Here is a 25,746-nt window from a genome sequence, read left to right on the forward strand (position 1 = left end):
CTAAAATAAGAAATCTGGAAGTAGGAAAATATTTGTCACGGGACTCTACCTCGGAATTTGGATTACAATAATATTTTGCTTAAATAATCAATCTAATATATAATGAGGCTTAACTCAAATGTCAGCATTCATTTAATTTGCACGGTGGCACGGTGGTTAGCACTGTTGCCGCACAGCAAGAAGGTCCTGAGTTCAATTCCAACATCAGGCCGGGGTCTTTCTGTGTGGAGTGTGCATGTTCTCCCCGTGTTTGCGTGGGTTCCCTCCGGGTACTCCGGCTTTCTCCCACCGTCCAAAGACATGCAGCTTGTGGGGATAGGCTAATTGGATAATCCAAATTGTCACTAGGTGTGAATGTGCGAATGAATGTGAGTGTGAATGGTTGTCTGTCCCTGTGTGTTGGCCCTGCGACAGACTGGTGACCTGTCCAGGGTGTACCCTGCCTCTCGCCCTACGACAGCTGGGATAGGCTCCAGCGCCCCCCGCGACCCTGAAAAAAGGATAAGCGGAAGCGAATGGATGGATAGAATTCCATGTCCCATCTTTCACAGAAGTAGGCAATTATGATTTCTTTGGCTTCATTTTATTCTACATTAGGGGAAAACGGTGCTAGTCCCATTTTGAGTGAACTAAATAAAACTACGTCTTTACTCTTTTCCTTCATACCTAGCAATAAGTCAGAACTCCTGGGCTTATTATGCTCCTGGACTTAGCTACAGCAAAATATACTTAGTCTATCCAAATGCAAAATATAAACACATTTCATTGATGAAATTCAAGTTGGAGGCTCATTCATTACTCTAAGCACGACCAGTTTAGCTACCTTAGGGTCTTTAGCCATGTAAGTTCATATTATGTGATTTAACTGCACATATTTTTATATTAATATATTAATCTAATTCATAACATAGCTGTTAGTGGGTTTTAATTGTCCCTTGTGTTTTTGCTTTGCATTATACAGAGCAAAAACACAAGTGTTGTTAAGCATGTTCTGCAATAAATGACATCATAAATTGTGCCAAACTGTCTTAGAAAAGATGACCTCACCAGTCACCGAGATCTATGTTGTGTGAGCCAAGTCTCTGAGCAGAATCTATTAATCCTGCACTACCCTGTAATCATTTGTGTATTTGGTTTTGAAACACTCCCACCACAGGCGTGGGAAATTTTAGAATTTTCAATCTGTACTCTTTTCTGCATGACTTTGTGGAAGAAATGTTTTTATTAATGGGAAAGAAAACACAGAAATGGGACCAGAGCCACAGCTCAGCATTAAGTGTAATAAAACACAGCGAGGTGATCTGGAATTCTGTAACGCTTTCAAATTCTCTTATTTAATATCGTCACTGCTGAGTCAACACGTAAACAAAGATGATCCTGTCCCCTTTCGTGTTTGCCTCACAACCATACATGAGCGTCATGAGTCTAACAGTTTGACATTTCCGCCCAATTTCAGGCTGCTTTTGTGTTCTGGTTTGAGGAACTAGTTGTTTTTGCTGCATCTGTCTTTCTATCTGTCTGTCTGTCTGTCTGTCCATTATCTGCTGCTTATTCTGGGCTGGATTTCAGGGCCAGTAGTCTAAGTAGAGGTGTCCGGACCGCCCTCTCCTCGTCTACCTCCTTCCCAAGTCAACTGCAATATCTCCAGTGTGTCTTGGGTTTGCTCTGGGTCATCTTGTTTGGACGTATCTTAATCACCTCACACAGGAGATGTCCAGTTTAGTCAGATCACTGAACCAGCTCAAGTAGCTTCCCTTCAATGTAAAAGAGTAGCAACTCTACTTTGAGCTCCTCCTGAATAGCTAAGCTCCTCAACCTGACTACAAGGCTGAGCCCAGACACCCTTCAGAGGAAGCTCATTTCCGCTGCTTGCGCTCACTATCTGATTCTTGCAGCCATTAGCCAGAGTTCATGACCACAGGTGAGGGTGGGAACGTAGCTCGACAATTTCACTTTCACACTCTCTCTTCACCACAACACACCAGTACAGTGTTCACATCATCATAAACATCGCACCAGACATTGCTGGCTATGAAGATATGAATCAAATACCTCAGAGGTGTTTAAGCAAGATAAGTGCTCAAAAAATTGTGGCTCACCACCAAACTTGGTTTTAGATGGACTGAAAAGAGGAAGACTATAACTAACTAAAATAAAGTAAGCATTAACCTTTAGTCAAGGTCCTTTAAAAATAAGAAGCCTGGTTTTTAAAAGGTTGCCGCTTTCTTGTCTTTCCGTCTTTCATCTGCCCACTGCAGTGTCTTTTGAATGTGTGAAAGCTGGAAGATCAGTGCTCTGTTATAAACATCTTAATCATGCTCTCCCTGACATTGCGACATTGAGGGCTCTTTGGTTTCTCTGCATCACTCTAATGCAGAGATGTGTTCACATGTCCATTAGAATGGTGATTTAGAAGATCAGCTATTAAAATTACTGTTTTCATTTTACAGCCTGAAATTTCATTATCGCAGTGTCACATTCTAAGGTTAAAATCATGGATCCCTTTTTGTGACCTTCATATAGGGCATTCAGCATGTGCACAGATGTTGGTTTGAATGTAACCAGAATCATCTGCTTCAATAAAACAGTGGACATACGGACACAGTGTCACTAATGCCTTGAAAGGCACACTCAGGATGTTTTTTTATTGCTTCATTTGGCACACTACAGTCCCACCTCCCATTACGGTTGCCATGTGATTTATGTTGTGCTCTTTGGAGAGTGAGACAGACGGGAGCTGGGAGTGAAAATACTGTGATAGCTTTGTTTACCTTGATCTTGACTGCCTTTTATTTCTTCTTGGACATTGACAGCAAGGAGCAAAGGCTTTAAAAACTCTCTTAGGCCTCATATTTTCACATTTATAAATGCTGTTTCCTATTTAGAAAATGCAGGTTGTTGCAAATGCAGTGTCAAACCATAAAGACTTTTAAAACCTTTTTACATATACAGACAGATTTTGCAAGTTCTTTCTAATAATCCACTACGTGATCCCTTTACAGTTGATTACTGAGTAAATAAGCAATAATCATAATAGCAGGGGAGTCTTTTGTTCAGTGGAATAAAAAAGATATCCGTTACTCTGAAGCAATTATTTTAGCAAGCTTTGTAGCAGCAGTGTGCTCGTGTTTGATTTTTACAGTTGTTTCCTGTTGGATAATTGAACCTGATTTATATTCTCAGTATTTTTTCCCACTCTTTATATGGCTTACGCACCTTTTCATAAAATTAACTGACGGACTGAGTTGGTGAATTCCTGTAAGACTTGTGTGCCAGTCTAAAGCCAAGTGAAATTGCATAGGAAAGCCTTATTTCAAATGCTATTTTAAATGCATGTTCTGCAAAGTATCAACAATTTTTACATCTTTTTGTTATATGCTCACAATATCTCAGTTTATCATAAACAAATAATCATTTTGCACCATTGCTGAAGGAATTATTACAACGATTAAGTATAGAGGATGTGGTTTTCAATAACAAAACAACAGTGTACATGTGACTGTTTGTAATAGGAGTTGGCTTACCTTACAAAATAAAGACATGCATATGTTTGGAATGTTAAGGATAATTAGGCAATGAACAGGCATACTTTATCTTTAATTTTTACAGTTGCCCTCATTAATTGTAAGTTAATGTTGTAAAATATACTGCTTTAACAATCATTTCACAATGGGGAAAAAATAAGTAATTGGATGGCGTTCTCCCTGTCCTAGCCAACAACAGATTAATAGCATCTGAGGTGCATGAAATTATTTGTTCTTTTCTCTCTCTTTACCCCCTCTCTTCCTCTTTCTCTGTATGCGTCTAATTAAAAACTGCAGGCACAGCTACACAGTTTATTGCCAGTGCTTGCTGTTGATGGGGCAGCAGAAGGCAGGAGCTCAGGGAATGTGTTTTTGATGGATGTCAGACTGTGTAGAACATGTGGGACTCCTGTTTCGGCTTCACGTCCCAGCGCTAGATCACTCCTCACGATAATGATCCGCATGCACAGTGTGAAGGACAAATGTATCATTTGAATCGTTTGTCATGCTAAGGCCTCATGCCATTCGTCAGAGTCAATTTGCCACCTTAACTATGACTGTTTCCCATGTGGTATTCTATACTTGTTAAAAACAGTCAAACAGCCCTTTTTTGGCACAGGTAAAACAAGGGCTTCTTGTTTTGTCTGTTCCAAGCAAAATTATAATAAAATCCCTGTGCCTTTTTTTTTTTTTTCTCCTTTTTTTTCCCCCTCATGCATTTCTCAAGAGCAAAAAGTGGATTATTATGCTGTTAGTAGGAGCTCGGGTGGATCTTTTTGCTGACCACACAGACTTTCTGGTGGTGGTGATGGTGGTTTGAGGTGTGTCATCGTAATGACAAGTGCTGCAGTGTCACAGAGCAGTCTGTTCTGGGTTTGTCTCCACTGGTCAGTTTTGTCAACAAGTTTCTCCATAATTGTCTTATTTATCCACACCCACAAGTTTTGTATGAGCTGTTTGTTCTTTATGCCAACTTGACCCTTACTGATGAACACAACATCTGTAGAGCACATGGATTGTTTTGTCTCTCACTATGCCAATAAAAAAAGGGGTCATTGCAAACCTGAGGTGAATAGTAACCTTGCTCTTGCAGACTATTGATAATGTAGCAGTGCAGTTTTTTGTTTTTTATGTACCGACTACACAGTTCCTCTGTCATGATGCCATGCTTAACATATAACATATACCAGTAATGTTTTAGCAGGTTTATATATAGAATATTTTAGATTGGGCATCATAGTAATTTAGTTAATTATAATAATCACCTTATTCCGATGTCTAGACTGCAGCCAAATGAGTGGTGTCGCACATGTACTATTTTCATTGCTTCACACCTATCACAAGAAAAAATTTCTCAGTACTGTCATTTATGCAAAATATAATTTTGTCACTGTTGTGTCAGTTAATTTAAATAATCAGTCACAGTTGATTTATTTCTATTACTTTTCGAGGAGAAAAGCTTCTGTGGAAGCCAAGAAGTGTTTTTTCAGATGATTGATATATTTTTGTACTGTATGATTATCAGACCAAGCAGGCAATCTTTTGCCTCAAACATACTTATCTGCCTTACTGTGTGAGTAATATACTGGAGATGGTGCCATGTGCACCTGATGTAGGTTAGGCGTCTTAGCTGGTGGTATTGGTCACACATGGCGCTTTATCATTCTTCGGGTGGAGTGGGAGTCGAGGCAGGGAACCATAACTTGTATTTAGACGACATGGGTGGAATGAGGAACTGACTGAAACTAATAGGAGTATGGACTTCCAACTGATCTGTGGGTGTACCACTGCACTTGTTATGTACCTACAGTGACTGCTGACATTCTCACATAAAGGTCTGCACAGCATCTCCACATTTTATGTGTGTACATATACTTGGGGTAGGCTAAGAAAAGCTTCACATAACTGGCTTTAATTTATTCTCTACTAATTTCAGCCACTCTCTTCACTTGAAGGTTTCAATCACTCTTGGCTTTTACATTTCCCTATACCCCATGTTAAAAAAAACAAACCCCAAGAACAAACATTCACAAGAAATGTATTGTGCTGAAGCAAAGGATGGCACGTTAATGTCTTAGAAGATGGATTTAACATTGTGAGCTGATGCTAATTAGAAGGGGACCAGAAATGTTTTGTTTTCTTTTACATACTCATTCCACATTCTTCATAGATGGGTAAAGAAAATGTAGAGCACCTTTGTTTTGTTCAGCTCTGTCTCTGGTTAAATGGTTTTCAGGCTGTTGGTTACCTTTTTTGTCTCTAGAGTGTGCCTTCCATTAGCTGAAAACGACACTGTCTCTGCAGTTAGATTACTGCTGATCCATGCTGTTGACTGTTACTGATTTATATTTGTTAGCAGCAGCCATCTGTTGTGCAAAAGTAACATGTAAATAAGGAGTACATGAAGTAAATGCTTTAATATATTTATGTAATTTATATATGCATATATATGTTTTATGTTTGATTTTATGTTTTCTTTGCTATTTGCATTTAGTTAGTGAACCAATTGAAATTATCTGCGTCCATGGAACTTGGTGTTTTTATTTATCTATCCATTTTTGGTACTGTGTGTCATCTCTGGCACTCACACTTAAACCAAATTCACTGTATGGATTTTAAAGGTATGTCATAAAAAAAACAAACAGAATATTGTACTCGCTGCTGTATTGAGGGAAAACACAGGTTAATTCTGCACTACAAAAATTCCTAGTAACAAACAGTATCTGCAGCATGTTGCAGTAACATGAAGAAACAAAGTAATTAAAATCTACTGTTGAGTATTTATAGTAAAACTGCTCAGAATCAACTATGATGTTGAATTTTATATTTTACTTAAACAAGCAATTCATAGGTAATTGGTGGAGAGAATTGTTTTCATTAGCATACTAAACATCATAGAATGAAGGGAAAAGTATAATGTAGCGAGGTCAAAGTAAATGTTTCTTCCCCCCTAATAATGCTTTATAAATATGGAAGCGCCTTTGTTCTACACAAACTCGCAGCCAGCCATTGTAGCGAGCGTCGTCCTTTCCAATGAAGCATGGCTGAAGCTTTCTTGTCATTTATCTCTCATCAGTGCTGTTCCTGGTGACGGATGATACTTGATATTCAGAGGGTCACTTTGTCTCCTTAAATTAATCAGATGCGCCTGAGAACCACCAGGGAGAAATCGTTGGTGTAATGTAAAATACCGTAACAAAGGCTGGCTGTAAAACACAATATGCAAGTATGTATTAAAAAGATTTTAATGGAAAATCCATGCTCTTTGTGAATCTCTGTGGTGTGATTTGGATGATAGGCAGGGAGGGGGGGGGTAACAAAAGTCTATGGGTCATGAGAGAAAACTGTAGAGATTACTTTACCACTCTTTTATTCATCTGTATGGACTTGATGTAAAGGTTATAGAAGGGAAACTGAAAATGGGTTTCCTAAGAGGCTAAAAAATTCAATTTTCTCTCATGATCACAGTTTATATTGCACTAGTTTCACATTAAAGAGCTTTGAAGACCTTTTCAATATGAATGACTTGTCACAAGTATAGTCTAGGCCTGTGTCTGCTTGCAAATGGATTATGTGCCAAGATTTGACTTAATGATACGTCACTGTTAAGGTATCAGAATGCAAATGCAAATTATTTACTGATGTAAGGAATTATATTCCATTTTAATGTATTGCATGGGACAAAACTCTCAAACATATATAGTAATAATTTTAGTCCAGTGTTCTAATTTATTTAAGGTGATGTGGTAATTCTGTCTATACAGTCTTATAAGAGTCTCAGTGGTATGTTGGCCATAAGTAGGTTTTTCTCCTTTGTTTTTCTTTTGTATCTTATGTTGACTAAATTGTGTTTGACAGATATGGAGTCTGGTAGACCCCTGGCTTCATCACCTGAACCGTTCTTCCTTCATATGGCCTCATCTAAAGCCAGCTCATCCCCTGCTCCACCCCAGAAATTCCACACCAAGTCCAGAGCGACCCCTAGTCCTATAGTCAGCTCTCCCGTCACCATTTCTGGTATGTATAGACAGTATAGAGAAAATTTTACATTAGACTTAGATGTGCTCAAAGTAATAGCACAAGGTTACAGTTAGTAAGACTTTCAACATTCATTCAAGTGGTTTAGGAAAAGTATTGCATTAGCTGTGTGTAAAACAAAAAAAAAAACCAAACAAAAAAAAACAAACAAAAAAACCCCAAAAAAAACAAAAAACAAAAAACAATTGCCTTACAGAACAGTTTCATGGCCAGATGAGGCCTGTGTCCCTTACAGTTCTACGACAAATCAAGGAGATAAAACATGTGGAGTCGATTTTGCATTTGGTAGACGTTCACTGAAACTCTCTTTATATCCAAAAAGATGTCACTGCACGTGAAGGAGGCCATCATTAAGCAGGAAGATCAAAATAAACCAGATAAATCAAAGAGAGAGCAATTTTACAAGTGACCAGATCAGAAAAGAAAGGAGGCATTTGCTGGCTTAGCAACACCAAAGGCCATAGAAGATAATTAAAGTACATGTTCACAGAATTATTTCCATGGTTAAGAAAAACCATGGAAACAAACTGCTCTTTATACAGAAAGACAAAATTATAAACATCTTAAAATATGTAAAACACCTTACCCAGTCCTGGTTAACAACAAGAAAAGAAAACTTTGGCTAGATGAAACCAGATGGAAGTATAAAAAGTAGGGAGAAGGAGAGAAACTGCTCCTGATCCGAAGCATAACAGCATAGACTTAAAACATGGTCTAACATGATGGAAGCAATGTAATGGCATGGGCATGTTTGGCTACCAGTGGAACAGAATTACTAATCTTTGTTAATGATGTGACTGCTGATAGAAGTACCAGGATAAATTATGAAATGTACAGGGCTATACTCTCTGCTCAGATCCTGCAAAATTGAATGAACAACATTTCACAGGGCAAATGGACCCAATGTAAACTACGAAAGCAATGCAAATGTTTCTTAAGGCAAATAAATGGAATATTCTTCAATGACCAAGTCAATCACCCGATATTAATCTAATAGAAGATCCTTTTCAGTTACTTAAGACAAAACTGAAGGCTAAGAGATCCACAATCGTGGTAGCCAAAGGCAGAAGATTTCAAGGCAGGAAAAGATCAGCATCTTTTTCCTCAGCATCAGGCAGTAATTGACTGCAAAGGAGTTTCATCCAAGTACTGAAAACAATTCTTGTTTACAATTGTTAGTTTGTGTAATTCCTTCTGAATCTATGTTTATTTTTATTTCAACTATGTATAAAAATTTCTGAAATTGTCAATGCAGTACTTTTGTTAACCCCCTTGAATTAAAGGTTAAAGGCTTACAGACTGGAGCGTAGATCTTAATTAGATCACTCTCAGATCTTAATTAATTATTTATTCAGTTATTCTACTCATATTTCAGACAGAGTAAAAATATATAATAGAGAGGTTGAAGTTCAATAGTGCAGTGCTGCACGCAGAACCCGCAGTCTTCAGTTCACTAGCTATGAATATAAATTTTAAACGTATCCATCATTCTGACTGACTTTTCAGACAGTCCACAAATTATAAATGCAAATTTATTTAAAGGAGCCATCCAGCTAAATTCTGCAGAAGAACTGAATTCAAATTTCACAATGCAGTCGAGGATTTAAGGCACCTTTCCTCCAGTCTTTAACGTGTTATAGTTTTGATAGAAATGAAAAGGCCATGGAATTAATGAATGTCAACAGTTAAAAAGCTGTGTGTGTCCTTGTGGATTTCTTTTGACAACTTTTAGTTCCCGTTTATTTTGTGTGATTTGACACGTCTGTCGGCCTCACACTGTGCGTGCAGCCACCAACATCTCTTGGTTTCTCTGAATACTAATTGTGGCCAAAGCTATTATTAAGCAACAGTGATGCGTAAGCTGTCAGATGCCCCGTGACCGCAAAATAATGTGCAAATTTACATATCTTGGTTTGTAATTATTTTTTCCTTCATGATAAGATGCCCGCAAAACCAGTTGTGGCTTTGGTGTTTTTTTTGTGCGTGTGTGTCATGCTATCACCATGCTATCACAATAAAGAACAGACACTCTCATAAATAATTCATTTTTACATCCTTACACTCAACGTGCATAGAAATTTCCCAGATAATTTATTTTGCACTGAGCAGTAACTGCTGAAAGCGCACTCACACCTCTGTAGTCACATCATTGTTAAGAGTATTAACTAAATTGAGTTCCTTCAAAGATTTCTCATCCCCTTTGGGAGGTATGTATCACAAGCCCACTGATGACAACACTCCTTTGAGCAGAATTATAGTCGAGCATTCCTAAGTTTGTGAGCTTATCTCTGAACTGTTTTATTCAGCACCACCTATTATATTTAACAGTGGAAGAGCAAGTGTCTGATTCAATACTGATATCTAAGAAAATTGCCCTATTTTGGTCATTTTTTACATTTTTAATCTGGTGAAATATTTTATCACTTTGTTGACATATGAAGTCCGAAGCTTAAGACCAAAGAATAAAGGTGTTTTTATGTTATTCAACTAACCAGAAATAAAATTTCTCTCTCTTGATTAATGGAAGTTTGTTCCTGTCTCTGATAACACTTATTAGGCCACTGTCAGTATTCACTGTACTACAAGGTTCTGTTCTTTGTCCTCTTATTTATTTATTTATTTTCAGTCTACACTTAACTAAATACTGAGAGGCTAATTCTGATTTAAGAAAAAGGGAGTTTGTTATTCATGCTTGTGTCAGTCCCAAAGGTGCGCAAAGCCCTAGTTCATTTTCTGAGGCTCTAAGCGATTCTTTAAATCGCTTGTGACCAGATACAGACTCTGGACCAGCAGCTCCTGTGTTTAATTTGATCCTGCTTTTTTCCAGCTTAGGTCTGTTGCAACGCAAGCAGAGATGATGATTAGTCATCCTTTTATTTTAACTCTCTAGTCACTCGTTTTAGTAAGTCAGTGGCTAAAATTCAAAAGTAAATTCAAGTTATTTTTTGTCTTTTATTTAATACGATCTCTGTCTATTGGATATTTTTCTTTTAAATGTCATCATGAAGCCCATTGTGATGTGTGATAATACATTCTTTATTTAACAATATAGTCACTGTATTGGGAATATATTGTATCAACATGTAGGCGTGTAAAGATTTGATAGGAAGCTGGATGGTGATCAGTAGATTCAGTGATTCTTATAACTGTTTACTTTGCTCTCCAGGTCATTCGCTGCGAATAATGGAGGATGACTGTGTAAATATGTCTGTCAGCCCCAATGGTTTGAATTTAGCCAACTCTCCTGTCGCGCTCAACGCATCAAGTTCAAGCTGCTCTGAGTTTGGAGGCCTAGGATGTCTCGGTTTGTCTGCCTTGGCTGCTCCATCACAGCTTGGTACTTTTCCAGGTAATGATGCTTAAGATACTTATATATTTCATATTTTTCTTATTTTGATAATGGATGTGAATCTAGTGAATACTGTGAAATAGGGCTGTTATTAAGTTAAATCCAGTTCTCCACTAGTTCACTAACAGATTATTAATGCCTAACTGTACGATGTCTTTCTCTCGCACTCAGATTGGTGGCGGACATCTGAGACACAAACCAGAGCAGCTGCAGCCTTCTTCCCCCCTCTTTTAGGTCTGCATCCCTTTGTTTTATCAACCTTCAAGAGCCACGATCCTGTTGATTTCCAGTCACAGCCTTCAGGTAAAAGATCTCTTGAGAAATTATTCCCTAGTCTTACTTTTGTGCCCTATTAGGCAATAAAAAGGACGTGTAAATTAAAAGTGATTAACAAGGAAAGCGTATGCACAAATTACATACTGCTTTTAATATCAAACTTGCCTTGTTAAGTGCAATTACTGTGTGGTCGTTAACCTCATATATGTCTGTGAAGGTTCTCAGTCATCCAGGTCATCGTAGTCAAAGGAGCTTGCAAAGAAAAGCGTCTGGACTTCTTTAAATTCTATGATCTATGTCCACTGTGAGCGACCATCTTTGAACAGAGGCGGTGGTTTACGACACCAACTCTCTGCCATCTATAATCCAGTTTTGAGATCCCTTCCCAGACGCCTTAAGGCCCACTCACACCCTGGGCCATCTGACCTCAGGAATTCGCATGATAAGGTGGGGCCAGGTTTCACAATGAACTCACCCGAAACTCTGGCTGATTGGGACCCACACCCAGTTCCACATCTTGGCTCAGGCGATTAGAGGATCATCAGGGGGTCCTTTTGTCCCTCTGTGGGGGGACACTCCCACCAGGTTTATATCTGGGACTCCCCACCATTTGACCTTAGAACTGAAGAAGCCTCTCGGATGAGAGGTGAAATGTCTTCAAGTAACTTAAAGAAGTCCAGACGCTTTTCTTTGCAAGCTCCTTTGACTTAACCTCATATACTTTTCTTGTTCCTTTTAATTGTCCTCTTAACATGTTGATAGTAATATGAGTCATATTACTTGTTCTCATAAGTGTCCACTAAAATAAATGTGTAATGCCAGTTTCTTTAGGTGTTAATGGAACAGTGAATGGCAGGAGTGCTTCCTCTCCTGCTGGGAACGCTCCTGCTATGAACAGTAGTTCATTACTAGCAAAGGGAAAGAAGGAGACACCTCAAGCCAACAGTCATGAGCCGGGCCAGCTCCATCAGAAAGCCATTGAGAAAGCAAACCAAAAGGTTAATATTTGGTCTATTTATTGCTTAGTCCCTCCTCTATAACCTAATGAAAAAAATGTTGACTTTGTATTATTACCATTAAGAAACCCAACAAAAGACCACTAGAGACATCAAGCATGAGTGGCAGCCAATCAGAGTCTCAGTCAGAAATCTCCAGCGATGTTGAGGAAAGCAGCAGCGACCCTGACGATATGGAAGAGGAAGATGATGATGATCAGAGCAGCGACAGTGAAGAGTCCGGTTATGAAAAACAGAGTCCAGCTAAGCAGAAAGTCAAAGTAAGTGTGTCTATTGAACTGCTCTGTAAACAGTGTGTTTAGCTAAGCTCTGAAAATCCATTAAGATCAGTTTTTGCTGAAAACGTTCTCAAAATATTTTCCTTTTAGTCTAATAGTTGATTAATGTGAAAAAGCTTGTTTCAGTTTGTTTCTAGGGTAAGAACAAATAAAGGTTAATTTGTATTTGAAAAATAAAAAATGCTTTCTGTTGATTAGATGGTAGTTGGTTTGTCAATAGCAGCCTCTTTGGTGGGTGTCAAACGAGGCTTTGTGCCAGCTGACAGAGCTGCCACCATGAGGCTCTCAGTAGGAGCTGAAATGACATTCTGTCTTCTCTGTTTGCCTCATCCTCCTACTCAGCGGCTGACACACAACACTCCCGAGAGTAAAAAGAAGAGACCTTGCACAGTTGATGGCAGCTCAACTCAAGACGGACATTGTAACAGTGTTCGTTTGACTTCCTTTTATCACCCCCAGTCTTATTCCAGTCCTGCTGGCCTGCTTCAGTCTGCAGCACTGTTTCTCCAGAGGCCCAGGACTTCACAAGAGGAATGCCAGCAGCACACCAGTGTCATACAGGCCACAGGACTGGCAGTTAGCAACAGTCCCTTACCACAATCCCAGAGAGAGGCTTGTCCTCTGCATTTTAGATCTTCTCCCAGCCTCATCTCCTTCTCCAACTCATCAAAACATTTGGCCACTTTAACATCAGCAAAGCGCTTCCATCCTTCATCCTCACCAAAGCATGCTTCTGTCTCCTCTTCTCCTAAACCTCTTGCCCTCTGCTCCACTAAAAAGTCCCTCTCTCAGTGTTCCCCACTGAAACCTCTTTGTTCACCCAAACCTCCTTTCCCGTCATCATTACCCAAACCACAAACACTGCTGGCCTCAAAAGGAGAGTCCCATATGCCAAAATTTTTGATGCCCTCTAACAAACACAGACATCCCATCAATAACACGAAGGACAGCAGTGGAAACTTCCCAGATCAAAGCCTGTTACTCTTACACACATCTAAATTGAAACAGGTGAGTTACAGTATCGAAGCACATGAAATAAATGACAGCAATGAAGCCTAAAGCGTTTCCTCCTCCGCATCCACGCACACATAATCCTGTTTGTATTTGTTTATCAGCCACCATGGTTTCTGTCATGAAATGATTGTGTTCTTTCACAACAGAGAATAAGTGCTCACGCGCCTTTATCTGGGCTTTTATCATACTTGGTGAGCATCTGACCACTACATCACTAGAAGTGACAGTGTGTTTAGCTCTTGTGGGAAAACTTCACAAAATTGACAAGCAATTAGCTCTGTTATGCTTTGGGCTGTTTATTATCAAGAGAGAGAAACTGGCCTCTTCTGCAGGACTCTGTTATTGTCACTATCCTAAGAAGGAGGGAAATGTAGCAATCTGTAACAAGAGGGGTTTTAATTCGGATGATGGCTGTACATTAAATGCATGCTTTTGATTGCCAGATTTTGACAATGGCAACAAATAGAAGATGACAGCTAATGTCTCATGATGGCTGTAAGCCAAACAATTTGAAAATATTTTTCCCATAGCCGCCCGGGTTTCTTCATTGTTTCTGACAGGCTCGAGCCATCTCTTCATTGTTACTGTCACTTATTACACCTTAAATTCCTTAATTTACAGCCCACAGCAGTGTAATATGAGTGACAGTTGGTGTAATTATTTCCTCCTTTTTGTGTGTGTTCCTTTTTATTTTTTTATTTATAAAGCCCCTCAATTCCACGGATTCTGTGAAGCAAGTTTTCTCTCAGCGACCAAAGAGCCAAAGCTGGTAAAAACAAAAACAGAAAATCACAATTAAACGTCCACTTCACTGTTGCTGACACCACCTGAATTATAGTCGTATCAGTGAGCTGTTTTCTCTCCACATCAGCAGTAGCAACATGTTCCTGAACCTTTATCCTAACGGAGCGATCAACGGTGCAGTTCAGGATGCCCCTCTGGCCCTCATCACTAAGCCCCGCATCCAGAGCAGCACCCCCAACAGCAAGCCTCTCTTAGCAGCCACCAGTCCTCCCTGCTCCATGCCTATCAACTTGAGCACTGGCACCAAGGAAATGTTGGACAGCTCCGCCTCCCCACTTAAGACTTCTGCTTCATCGGAACCCAGATCAAGGAAAACTACCAAGATGGTGCATTCGGGAAAGAGCCTCACCAGAACCAACACATCCTGTCTGCCTGTAGATTTGGTCAGAGACAGTGAGCCTGATATCCACAGCAGCAAAAACTCGGACGACTCTTTAGGAGACGATTACGATGATGATGAGGATGAAGATTCTGGGAGCAGTTTTTCAGGTTAGATTAATTAGACCTGTCTTTTAATTAAATAAAGAATAACATGATCATACTTTATTGCTGATAGAAGCTGTGAAATATGACGTAGGTCCTGGAAATTAGCTGTGCTCAGTGTGGTTTGAATGTGTGTGGACTGTTAATTAGGTAATAATTTATCTCTCTCTGTATGTGGCACACTGGAATCCCCCACAGAGTCAGAGAGCATCCTGGGGAGCGACTCTGATGCCTTTGAGGATGATGTCAAGGAGTCCGTTGAGACAGAAGCAGATAGCGATGCAGAAAGAAGTCCTCTGAAAGTAGCTCAAACCTCATTGTCTACTCAAAAGTCCTCCTCGAGCCTCTCAGCCACCCCCTCCCTGCTCAACATCCAGATTACCAAACCTCCAAGTCTACATAGTAGTTTTTTCAGCCCCACCACCAGCACTGGAGCAATGGGCAAACAAAGTGCACCATCACCACCCTTCACATTTGCTTCGCAGCCAGGTAATAAATAATAAATCCATAATCCAGATGAAATATCAATTTGATATGAAACTCAGCTACAATTTAGGCTTCAGTGAGAGGAGATGACGCATTTTGAAGTAAAATATAATTAACGATCTTGTCAACAAACTTGTGAAGTAAAAATATTATTAGTGAATTTTACTCAATACTGCATATGCTACTTGTACTGCTGAACCACTGGGGCATCTGTGAGGTTTGCACCCTCCTACAAAACATTAAAATGCTGTTTTGTGTGGTGTTGCGTATCGATACCCACATGGGGACTGTAGTTTAATACTGAAAACCGTTAGCCACAACAGGCATCAAATATGTCTCCTTGAAGCAGGATTTATATTTTAACGGATGGCGGGTTTGCGGGTCTGCTCAGGTCCCTCAGAAGAGAGAAAAGCGCTGAGTCATTTCTCCTGTTTTCTAGGATCAGGGAGGAGGAGGAGGGTTACGGATGAGAGAGTTCTGCGATTGCCTCTTGAGTTTGGGTAAGAGATTGAGCCTGCACTTTGTATCAAAAGAGCCAGATAAAGGTTTGATATTCTGACCATGCCCAATTTGTTCTCAGTGTCATATTTGCTGTAGTGTTGGTGTTTAGGCTGTAGGTGTTAAAGTAAAATGTCAGCTCACTGATGGCTGAAGAGTGACCTTTCGCACATCAGCTGCAGCTAACTTTTTCTTGGTGGAGCAGCTTAAATCGCACAGTATGGGCACCAACAGACAGTGAAGTTATATTTGCAGGTCTGCCACATCGGTTAAATATTAGAGTTTTCAGTTAAACCTAAATTAATGACATATTTATTATTTTAACAAATCATTCTCTCCTTTACCATGTTATTTGTCTAATTCGCTTTTAAGATTTTGCTGACTTGTGTAAACAAGACACACTCGAGATTAAAGTGGTAATCGTGGGGTAAAGACTGCAGCTGGTACTCAAAAAAACCCTTCCAGATTTGAATGCGGTGACATCTTCATCAATGTCCAAATAGAAGCAGACCACAAAAATATACCTTCTCTCCTTTGGGGACTTTGTGAGTAATACATCATAGTGGGATGGAAATTAAATGAGGCCTGTCAGTTGGACAGCAGTTGGGATTTAATTGCATCCAGCCTCAAAACAGACATGCAACATTAGCAGCTCCCTGCCCACAAATTCTGCAGGCTTGAACGAGGACAGCCTTTCATCTTGTAGGGATGTTTTTCATTACCAGGTTCACAGGAAGCAGAGGCCGCAAAGCTATATTTCAGCCGAGTTTTGCTGTCTGGGATACGATCCTACATGTGTTTTCTGTAAGCTGTAGTCCAGTGGAGCTCATGGGAACTGCTGGGCTAGCCAGTGACCATTTATTTACACTCTGGTGAACAACAAGGCCACAGACTACACCGTGAGCATCAATTCTATATTAACTATGTTTTACTTGGTGTCTTTTTGTTTTGTTTTTTCCATTCAGGTGGCAGAGAGAGACACGCATCAGGACCGTAGCGGGGCGTCTGCAAGGCGAGGTGGCTTACTTTGCACCGTGTGGGAAAAAGCTCCGACAGTATCCTGATGTAGTGAAGGTAGTGGTATTTTCTGAGAAGTGGATTTAGAGCTTTTAATGATTGCATGTACTAATCAGACTGTTGAAGGATTATGTAACGTTTGGTGGTTCCTACCTATGGATTAATTAGTGTGTGTTATTCTTTTGTCTGCAGTACTTAATCAGGAATGGAATAACTGAAATCTCACGAGACAACTTCAGCTTTAGTACAAAAATTAAAGTTGGGGATTTCTATGAAGCCAGAGAAGGGCCCGAGGTAAAGGCTTCTACCTTTTCATGTTCGTTTCTTACAGACGTGAGCTCACAGTAACAACAGTGATTATTATATGTGCAATCTTTGGTGTACAGTTAGTAGATTTTGTTAATTTTAGCCTCTCAGTGCTGATTTTGCAGAACATTTCAGCTAATCAGAAAATTACAAATACATTTATGTGAAAGTCGCATTTTTAAACCCAGCGTCTTTGGAAGGTTATAGAAATGGACTAAGATCAAAATGACCCTGTATATGGGTTTTATAGCGCTAAGCTAGCCATTTTTATCCTTCTGCTTGTATCTACTTCAAATTACCCAGGGTTTACAGTGGTTCCTACTGGCTGAGAATGAGATTGCTCCCAGCATCATAGCGATGGATGGGAGGCGCAGCCGGCGCACAAAGTCTGAGCACCAGCCGACAGGTGATAGCACTGGGGCTATACAGTGGAAACCTTATCCTCTAAATGGTGGTGAAAATAACTTCCAAGATGTCTCTGATGCCAAGTTACTTCGTAAGCTGGAAGCTCAAGGTCAGTTAACATGGAAAAATGTTTCCATGGCACCTGTTAAAGGTGGGCTTTAGACTGCCAGGAGACTCAGAAATTATTGATAACCTTTTGGGAACCAAGAATTCTTATCAGAAATTTCTTCACAGTAATTTTAATTAACTTCCGAGTTTAAATTATAGTTAAAGTCTAACTAAATTATCAGTTTTCATGCAGCTTTCCATGTTACTGATAATAACTATTAGCATTAGAAGTTGTTTTAAAGTCAGTGCAAGCTGGAAGAAGTGGGTAAACTTTGAACGTCTTCATTTGGAAAATGTCCTTTAGGTGCAAAGGCCTCCATCACGTTTTCTTATAGCTTAGTTCCAGAACAGTGAGGATGAAGTTTTACCATTCCTGCCTGCACAACTGTTAGAGTGACATGGCTTTCCAAAATATGAACATGGTTCTTTTCCATTCAGTCTCTGGTTGATTTACTTAAGTGCCTTGATCTTCCTTTTTCCAGTTGAGGTAGCGGAACAGCTTTCAAACTACATTGCTCCCTTCACCATGTTTCACATTTGGGAGTGTACAATGGCATTTGGTCCTCCAAACATTGGTAACGTGCAAAAAAAAATTTTTTTGTCACAACTGAGACATTTTTGTCTGAGTTGTGCCTTTTCTGCACAGAATGTACACAAAGAAATGTGAAGCATCCAGTTAAGCTTTTTGCACTGCTGTGATTTTATTGGTGTCCAGTGGTTTCATTTGTGGTTTTCTGCTGGTATTACCTGTTACCCTTCGACTGCTTTTTACTTTTTACTGCTTTCAGGGATTGCGTGTTTTGATCTTGGTGTGATCTTCGCAAGGCTCTCATGCCTGGGATGGATGGCAACAGTCCTGCATTTCCTCAATTTGTCCATCTTTTTGGACCATTTGTCTTAAATTTGACAGATTAATATTTCAGGTCTTTAAAAATGCTTGAAAATCTTGTAATCGAGGCAGGCTTCACATCAAAAATTTTGTTTGAAAACAGTAGTCTTTGTCTGTATTTATATGCCTTTATAAACCTGTTAACTGTTCCTACTTCATGCTTAAAGACATATCGAGTGTTTTGCTGTTTGATTTGCTGTCAACAAGATTTGTTGTCTTATTGGACAGCCACAAATGGCTTTGACTCTTAGTCTCCGACCTAAACTTCCAGTTGTGATTACACCTTTAAAATCAGCCTACTCTGTTGTTTGCATTTATGGCAGTGTTTAAATTCTCCAGTTGGTGCCTGTTTTTTGTGACAAGCTGTCTCTGTAGGTTGTTTAGAGTGATTTGTCAGGTATGTGTGGGTCAGGTTTTTCTAATATTTTGAGGACCTTACAGCATGTGTGATTTCATGCTTCATATTTCATATTTCATCATGTTGCAGAAATAGCACGACAGGCAGCTCAGATCAAAATGATGAGAAAACTAGAGAAACAGGCTATAGCGCAAGCCGCAAAGGAGGCAAAGAAACAACAAGGTAAACTTCTGTCGTCAAATCAGACTCATTTGTAACACTAGATGACATGCTTTGTGCAGACCAGATTTTCGTGTGTTTTTCAGCAATAATGGCTGCTGAGGAGAGGAGGAAAAAGAGGGAACAGCTGAAGATTCTTAAACAGCAAGTAAGGATTTATGTTTAATTTTCCACACAGAGCTTGAGCCACTCTGCTCTTTACGCACTCCAAGGTGAAAAGGTTTTAAGCACACTTGAATAGCTTTGAAACCGTACAAGAAAGTTGCTGTTCTCCACAATGCTGCACCTTTCTCATCTGCATAGAGCCACTGTACGTCTTCACCCCCACACCGTGCTCCCCTCCACCGCTCTATAACATGCATGACTTAATAGTTAATTCATTTGATCTCGCCCTCATCCTTTTACCAGGAGAAGATCAAGCGCATTCAGCAAATTCGTATGGAGAAAGAACTCCGTGCACAGCAAATTCTTGAGGTTTGTCCTGAAAGTTATTGCAGAAACATTCTTAAACACTTCCTCTCTGCTGTTGATAGGATTTATAGGAAGAAAAAAAAAAAAGCAACCAAAGGCTATTCCTAAATTATGTGGTCCTACTTTTAGTCAGTACATGTGACTAATGCTTAATTGGTTTTTTGCAAAAAGTGCCATTGAATATGAAAATCTCCTCAGACCATGCTGGAGCTTAATGCAAAATACAGTATTTCATTAAGAAAGAGGTGGACCAGAGTTTACCGTGGCTAGGTGAAATACCTACTTTGCATTCCCTCACTAATAGAAGCTGTGAATATTTTAGCCTTCATAAATCAAATTTCAGTTGACACGCTTGGCAAGTGGCTCTTAACAGGATTTCATTGGGGCTATAATTACTGATAGAAATTTTGCTTAATTTATTCTCACTGCCTGCTGGTGTTTAATAATAACCACTGCCATTTTGTCTTTCAGTCTTAATGGGAGGAAATAATTATCTCATTGCTCAAGATTTCAGTCTGTTAGATTTGATATTATCAGGGAGCCGCTGGCTTTAAGTTGACTGACAAACGGCAATTTTGGATGTAACAAGGAAATCACTCAGTTTTAAAGTTTTCTCTGTGTGATATCTTAGTTGAAAATGAGTCAATATATTAGTCAAAAGCATTTGATAGATATCTCAAAGGTTTGCTTCAGTTAATAGCATCGTTTGTTTGTGCTTGAATGAGTGCGTCGGGTCTGTTTTGCGCTTGCAGGAAAAAAGAAAAAAAAGGGAAGCAGCAGCGAGTGCCAGGATACTGGAAGCTGAGAAACGTAACAAGGTGAGATGAGGTTAATGAGCTAACCTTTGTTTGATTTGAACATCTATCGCTGCTTACGTAATATTTTTGGTCTTTGCCTTTTAGTTTAAAAAGCACTGCATTCCACACGCATGTATAAATGAACACATGATTACATGTGTGTTATGTTTCCTTTCCACTCGAACTAATTTTGTAAAGGAGAGGGAGATGCGAAGACTACAAGCCGTCATACTGAAGCACCAGGTATTGTTGCCTAAGTCACACGCGTTGGAAATTTCTTATATTAGTTTCAATTTTTTTGTAATGTGTAATTTTTCTGTTTCTTAATATTTTGACAACTCTTTCTGCCAGGAGTTGGAGAGACATAGACTAGATATGGTATGAGTATGCTTCTATGTGTTTTGATAACGTATTGTGAATGTCTTGTGTTATATGGCTGCCATCGCAATAATGGTTAACTCCTAGTTTTTGCTGTAGTCAAACAACATCCGTCTGCATGGCTTTTCCAGTACAGTGCACCGCTTATGTCTGCAATATTGATCTCTCAGATACACACATCCATTATCTGCCCAGAATGATCACGAATGAATGCAATATTACTCTAATAAATATTTCTATTGCACTGTTTGTTTTGAAACGATGTCATGTGTCTGCTTTCATCCTTTTTATGCGTATATGATTGTATAGATATGCAGCAATAATAATATATAATCTCCATGATGTCTTGGTACTTTAATATGATGTGGTTCATCAGTTTAGTGAAGATGCATTCATTATTTTGCTCGTCACTGCAAAACAATATCTGCTGCTTGCGGTTAAAACTCTCAGCCTGCTTCTCGCCAACACGCTCAGATTAATTTTGTAATGGCTGTGTCTAACACTGAGCTTATGCTTTGTGTATGCATCACTGCCCTCATTTTCTTTTTGTTTATCGCCGTGTCCCATTTTGTTTAACCGTTCCATAAAATGTACAATGTGCAACACGCGCCGACTGTGACGTCTTTGTGCATGTCATGAGGAATGACATCTGTGAACAAATGTCTTTCTTTGAAAATGATATATAATCTGTGTGTCTGTGTTCTACCAGGAGAGGGAAAGACGCAGGCAGCACATGATACTCATGAAAGCTGTCGAGGCCCGCAAGAAGGCGGAGGTGAGTAACTGCTGATGTCTCACAGCTTGTTTTTGCAGACTTGCTGAAGGAAGGATGAGTGAAACAAGGAAAGTTCAGCAGTCTGCTATGATGGGACATAGTACCATATGTACAGGGGCATAGGCGTGCAACGATACACAAAATTCACGGTTCGGTTCAGTTCGATACTTTGGTGTCACGGTTCGATATCTTTTCGATACAAAAAAATGTTCATGCTTTTTTAATTTGTCATTTATTAAAATTATAAATATATATTTTAACTCAAACGTACAGTTTTTAAATTTAATGTTGCTGAAACAAAGGGATAAAATAATAAATCTATCTGATCAAGAAATCACTCATCTTTGGAAAAGAGTTTATTACAGAGAAATGGCTCTTTCCAAAATAAAAGCTATACTATACGCTTCTTCTGGGCTATATTCTCAGCAGCATATTAAACATATCAGGTCCCCATAAGGAGAATCATGTGCTAACGGCTGTCTAAATGACTCGAGTAAAGTTTGTAGCATGCGTGCTTGTTGTTTTTGTCTGCTTCCACTTGTCTTTGCACTAGGATGATGTCGGTGTAAATGTGCAGTCATATTCGTTGTGTTCCCACTAGTGCTGTCAGCGTTAATCTGAAATGACGTTAACGCCACAACACTGCAAATCTCCGTTAACGAGCTACCGCGGATCGCCCCGTGCGTGGAGCTGGACGGCGTCAACACGTTAACGAGCAAACTGCGCTAACGCACTAGTTCCCACCCATGTAAATGAGCATTGCGTGGCACATCCGACATACTGTTTTACTTTTGTCTATGACGCGCTTACCTTCAGGGTCATACGTCACATGAAAACCAAAATAGTTCCAAAGGCCAGATCTGAATGAGGGTGGGGGAGGTTCAATTTGCCATGTTGCAACGAGCTTAGCTTCTGTCTTGCTAGCTTGCGCTGTGCTCAGTGGATCTGCGCTGCCTAGGCGGAGTAGTCGAACGCAGATCCACTGAGCTCTCAACACAGACAGCATCATCAGAAGAAAAGTTGATCAAATAAATTAAAAAAATTTGTATTGTTCGATACATATGTGTACCGAACCGAAAGTACTGTATCGAACGGTTCAATATCGATACGAGTATCGTTGCACCCCTAGTATCACATAACGCCAGAAGGGCTTTAAAACAAAAGTTAGTTTTGACACAGATTCCCAAAATCTGTTCTTCTTTTAGAGAAATAAAAAAAAAACACCCTTTATTTCCAGTTTCTTCTGATCGTTTCAAATAATAGTGCACAATCTCTCACAGGTGTCCTGTTATTTTGAGATCTGTTGAAGGCCTTACCATCATGGTTAAATTATTTAGTAACCCCTTTTTGACTTGTGGCTGAGAGTGTTATCATCCTGGAAGAGACCACTCCTGTCAGAATAGACATGTTCTTAAGAAGAAGGACGTGGAGAAGTGTAAATGCTGTGTTAGACTAACTGCACACAAAGATGGGTTGAGGAAATCTGTTGAATATGGTGTTGTGGTCCCTCTGTGTGCACATAACATGAGGTGTGACTGAATATAAGAGGTGAAGAATAAAATAAATTTTATTCTTAGACTCATGTGTTTGTTGGATTGTGTTTGTGCTTGTTGTTTTGTTGAGCATCTCGTGGAACATCATGTGCGGTCTGTTTATGACTGAATAATTTCATGAGGAACTGGCCATGTAAATGACCAGACATGAAAATAAAATTATAAATTCATTCATTCACTAATGCAGAACACAGTACAAGAAAGCACATGGTGATCCTAAAAGCATTTCTTTTTTATTTCCTTTTTTGTTCTTCACTTTGTAAATCAGTGTAAATATAAGTATATTGTTTGTAAGGATTTAACTTTCCTTTAGGAGAAGGAACGTCTGAAAAAAGAAAAGAAAGATGAGAAACAGTTGAACAAGGAGAGGAAACTGGAGCTCAGAAGACTAGAACTGGAAAAAGCAAAGGAGCTGAAGAAGCCAAATGAGGACATGTGTTTAGCGGATCATAAGGTATACACGCTCTGTGTTAATGTTGGCTGAGATGTTGGCAAATAGAAATAAGAGTTCATATAGCCGTCTTGAATAGTGTCCATCTGTCTGAAAGATCAGATTTCCCACCAGTCCAGTGATTATTTTGATATAGTTATCAACCAGTATAATCATTATTGGAGCTGTGCACATCCTTAAAGATTAGAACTGCTTTTGGTGATTTATGGTATAATTGTTTCACAATCTGTAACAAAACAGATGTTTAAGTTTAATTTAAAGCATCTGGAAATCATGAAAAGGGTTAAAACAGTGCCACAGTGTGGCTGCTCGTGTTATAACACTGACCAAGTGTTCAAACTAGTCCTTCACTGAAAAATGTCTTGGAACATGCACCCCATTTTTAATTTCAAAATCAGAGCAGTTTGCAATAATGTTTGATAAACTGCAATCCAGTAACTATTATAGTTGTATAGTTTTGTGTATAATTTCTGTGTAGGTTTTATCATACTTTAAATTTTTATTTGCATTTCTTTACAGCCTCTTCCAGAGTTGTCCCGTATCCCTGGTCTGGTATTAGCAGGAAGCACCTTCTCTAACTGCCTGATGGTTTTGCAGTTTCTGCACAGCTTTGGAAAGGTGCTGGGACTGGATTTAAATTCAGACCCGCTCACTATAGGTGACCTTCAAGAAGGGTTACTGAACATTGGGGAAAATATGGAAAAGGTCCAGGACCTGTTGGTGACCATGCTCCTTGCAGCTGTGTGTGATCCTGGGGTACCTGCAGGTCACAAGGTGAATCTGTTGTTGTAATTGCAGTTTTGATTTTTGGAAGTGTAAATGCTTCCTGTGGTGTAAATAACACACACAGACATACAGCACAGACATGCTACTGTGTCCCTTTAAAATGTGGTGTTTCTGATTTTTAAATATTGCATTCTCACTGATTTGGTTATTACAATGCTGAGTGAGCTGTAATAACTAAATAATTGACAGCAGTGACAGTAGACACGTATAAATGTATAAGGAAATGTTGGCAGCGGCTTACCTTGTAAACAAGACCCAAGCTGTTTGCTCCATATGTGTTTTTAACTTCAGAGATCTAAAGTCTTTTGGTGGGTAATTATTGTACTTATGCCCCATTTTAGTTTTAAATCACAAATTTAATTCCTCCCCAGACCATTCCACATTATTGTGTAGTTGGATATAAACATTTCTTTGATTGACTGTACTTAAATGTTCTCCTAAGAAGCTGTGTGCATGCCAAGAGAGATATACAGAGTGTGTCTTAATAATCTGCACATCCCAGATGTGACACATCCTGTGAGACACTTAAGCACTTAACATCAGGAAGGGATAATTGCTTGAAAGGACAGTTCTCTATCAGACACTTACAATATTGTGATTTTTTTTTTTTTTTTTTTTTTTTTTTTTTTTTGCGTAAGGCTACAGAACATAAAAAGGAAGTCTCATGTAAGCTTACTGATTTTGGTTTTTATTTTTTTTTTTTTAAGAGCAAAACCATCTTGGGGGACCACTTGACTAATGTGGAGATCAACCGGGACAATGTGTCTGAGATTCTGCAGATCTACATGGAGGGTCACTCTGAACAGAAAGAGGTGGCCATGCTGGCTTTTAGCCTCAGGACTAAGCCTTTCCAAGCCCACAGTCCATCACAGAAGGCCTCTGTTTTAGCATTCCTGGTAAATGAGCTTTGCTGCAGTAAGGCTGTGATCAGGTGAGTGCCCTGCCTCCAACTGAAATTCATGATGACAGTGTTTTCATTTCACCCCACCTAAAAAAAATAATAATAATCATAAATAGTAAACTTAATAACCACTGAAGTAAATGCTTCCTTTAAGGGTTTGCATCTTATAGAATAGAATAGAATAGAATTCAACTTTATTGTCATTGCACATGTCACAGGTACAAGGCAACAAAATGCAGTTTGCATCCATCCAGAAAGTGCTTTAGCCATGATATAGATATATTACAAATATATATTAGCAATAATATAGATATGTGGGTCTATTATGGTATGTTATAATGTACACGGTATGAACAGGATATAAATATGAAAAACTATACAGAATATAAAATAAAAAAAACTATACAGAAATCTGAGTTATACAGTTATACAGAAATGTGAACTGTGCAGGTTATAAACAGTTGTAGATTTAAAAATTATCGTATGTACAGAATGATTATTTACACAGAATTATACAGTAGTGCAGTTAAGATAAGTGAGATATGTGGATCATTTCTACAGAGGCT

At 39.1% G+C, this 25,746-nt stretch overlaps 1 protein-coding gene across 5 annotated transcripts in view; it reads left to right on the top strand.

Moving 5' to 3' along the window:
- Positions 1–25,746, top strand: part of baz2bb (bromodomain adjacent to zinc finger domain, 2Bb) — a 52,474-nt gene that overhangs the window by 19,141 nt on the left and 7,587 nt on the right. For 2 of the 5 annotated variants that reach the window (XM_087852918.1, XM_035906741.2), the window contains exons 2-24: positions 7,383–7,541; positions 10,729–10,911; positions 11,083–11,214; positions 12,010–12,185; positions 12,269–12,463; positions 12,824–13,489; positions 14,203–14,264; positions 14,343–14,788; positions 14,981–15,271; positions 15,708–15,768; positions 16,732–16,840; positions 16,976–17,077; positions 17,393–17,603; positions 18,979–19,071; positions 19,155–19,216; positions 19,477–19,542; positions 20,292–20,357; positions 20,442–20,579; positions 20,688–20,714; positions 21,424–21,489; positions 23,356–23,496; positions 24,013–24,267; positions 24,987–25,210. In XM_087852918.1, coding sequence (XP_087709044.1) covers positions 7,385–7,541; positions 10,729–10,911; positions 11,083–11,214; positions 12,010–12,185; positions 12,269–12,463; positions 12,824–13,489; positions 14,203–14,264; positions 14,343–14,788; positions 14,981–15,271; positions 15,708–15,768; positions 16,732–16,840; positions 16,976–17,077; positions 17,393–17,603; positions 18,979–19,071; positions 19,155–19,216; positions 19,477–19,542; positions 20,292–20,357; positions 20,442–20,579; positions 20,688–20,714; positions 21,424–21,489; positions 23,356–23,496; positions 24,013–24,267; positions 24,987–25,210 — 3,929 coding nt within the window. In that variant the 5' untranslated portion in view covers positions 7,383–7,384. The remainder of the gene's footprint in view (positions 1–7,382; positions 7,542–10,728; positions 10,912–11,082; positions 11,215–12,009; positions 12,186–12,268; positions 12,464–12,823; positions 13,490–14,202; positions 14,265–14,342; positions 14,789–14,980; positions 15,272–15,707; positions 15,769–16,731; positions 16,841–16,975; positions 17,078–17,392; positions 17,604–18,978; positions 19,072–19,154; positions 19,217–19,476; positions 19,543–20,291; positions 20,358–20,441; positions 20,580–20,687; positions 20,715–21,423; positions 21,490–23,355; positions 23,497–24,012; positions 24,268–24,986; positions 25,211–25,746) is intronic. The other 3 variants (XM_035906743.2, XM_087852919.1, XM_035906744.2) reach the window with 3 other exon arrangements.

This window comes from Neolamprologus brichardi, chromosome 16 (assembly GCF_056152115.1).
Source record: "Neolamprologus brichardi isolate AB-2024 chromosome 16, ASM5615211v1, whole genome shotgun sequence".
Classification (NCBI taxonomy): Eukaryota; Metazoa; Chordata; class Actinopteri; order Cichliformes; family Cichlidae; genus Neolamprologus; species Neolamprologus brichardi.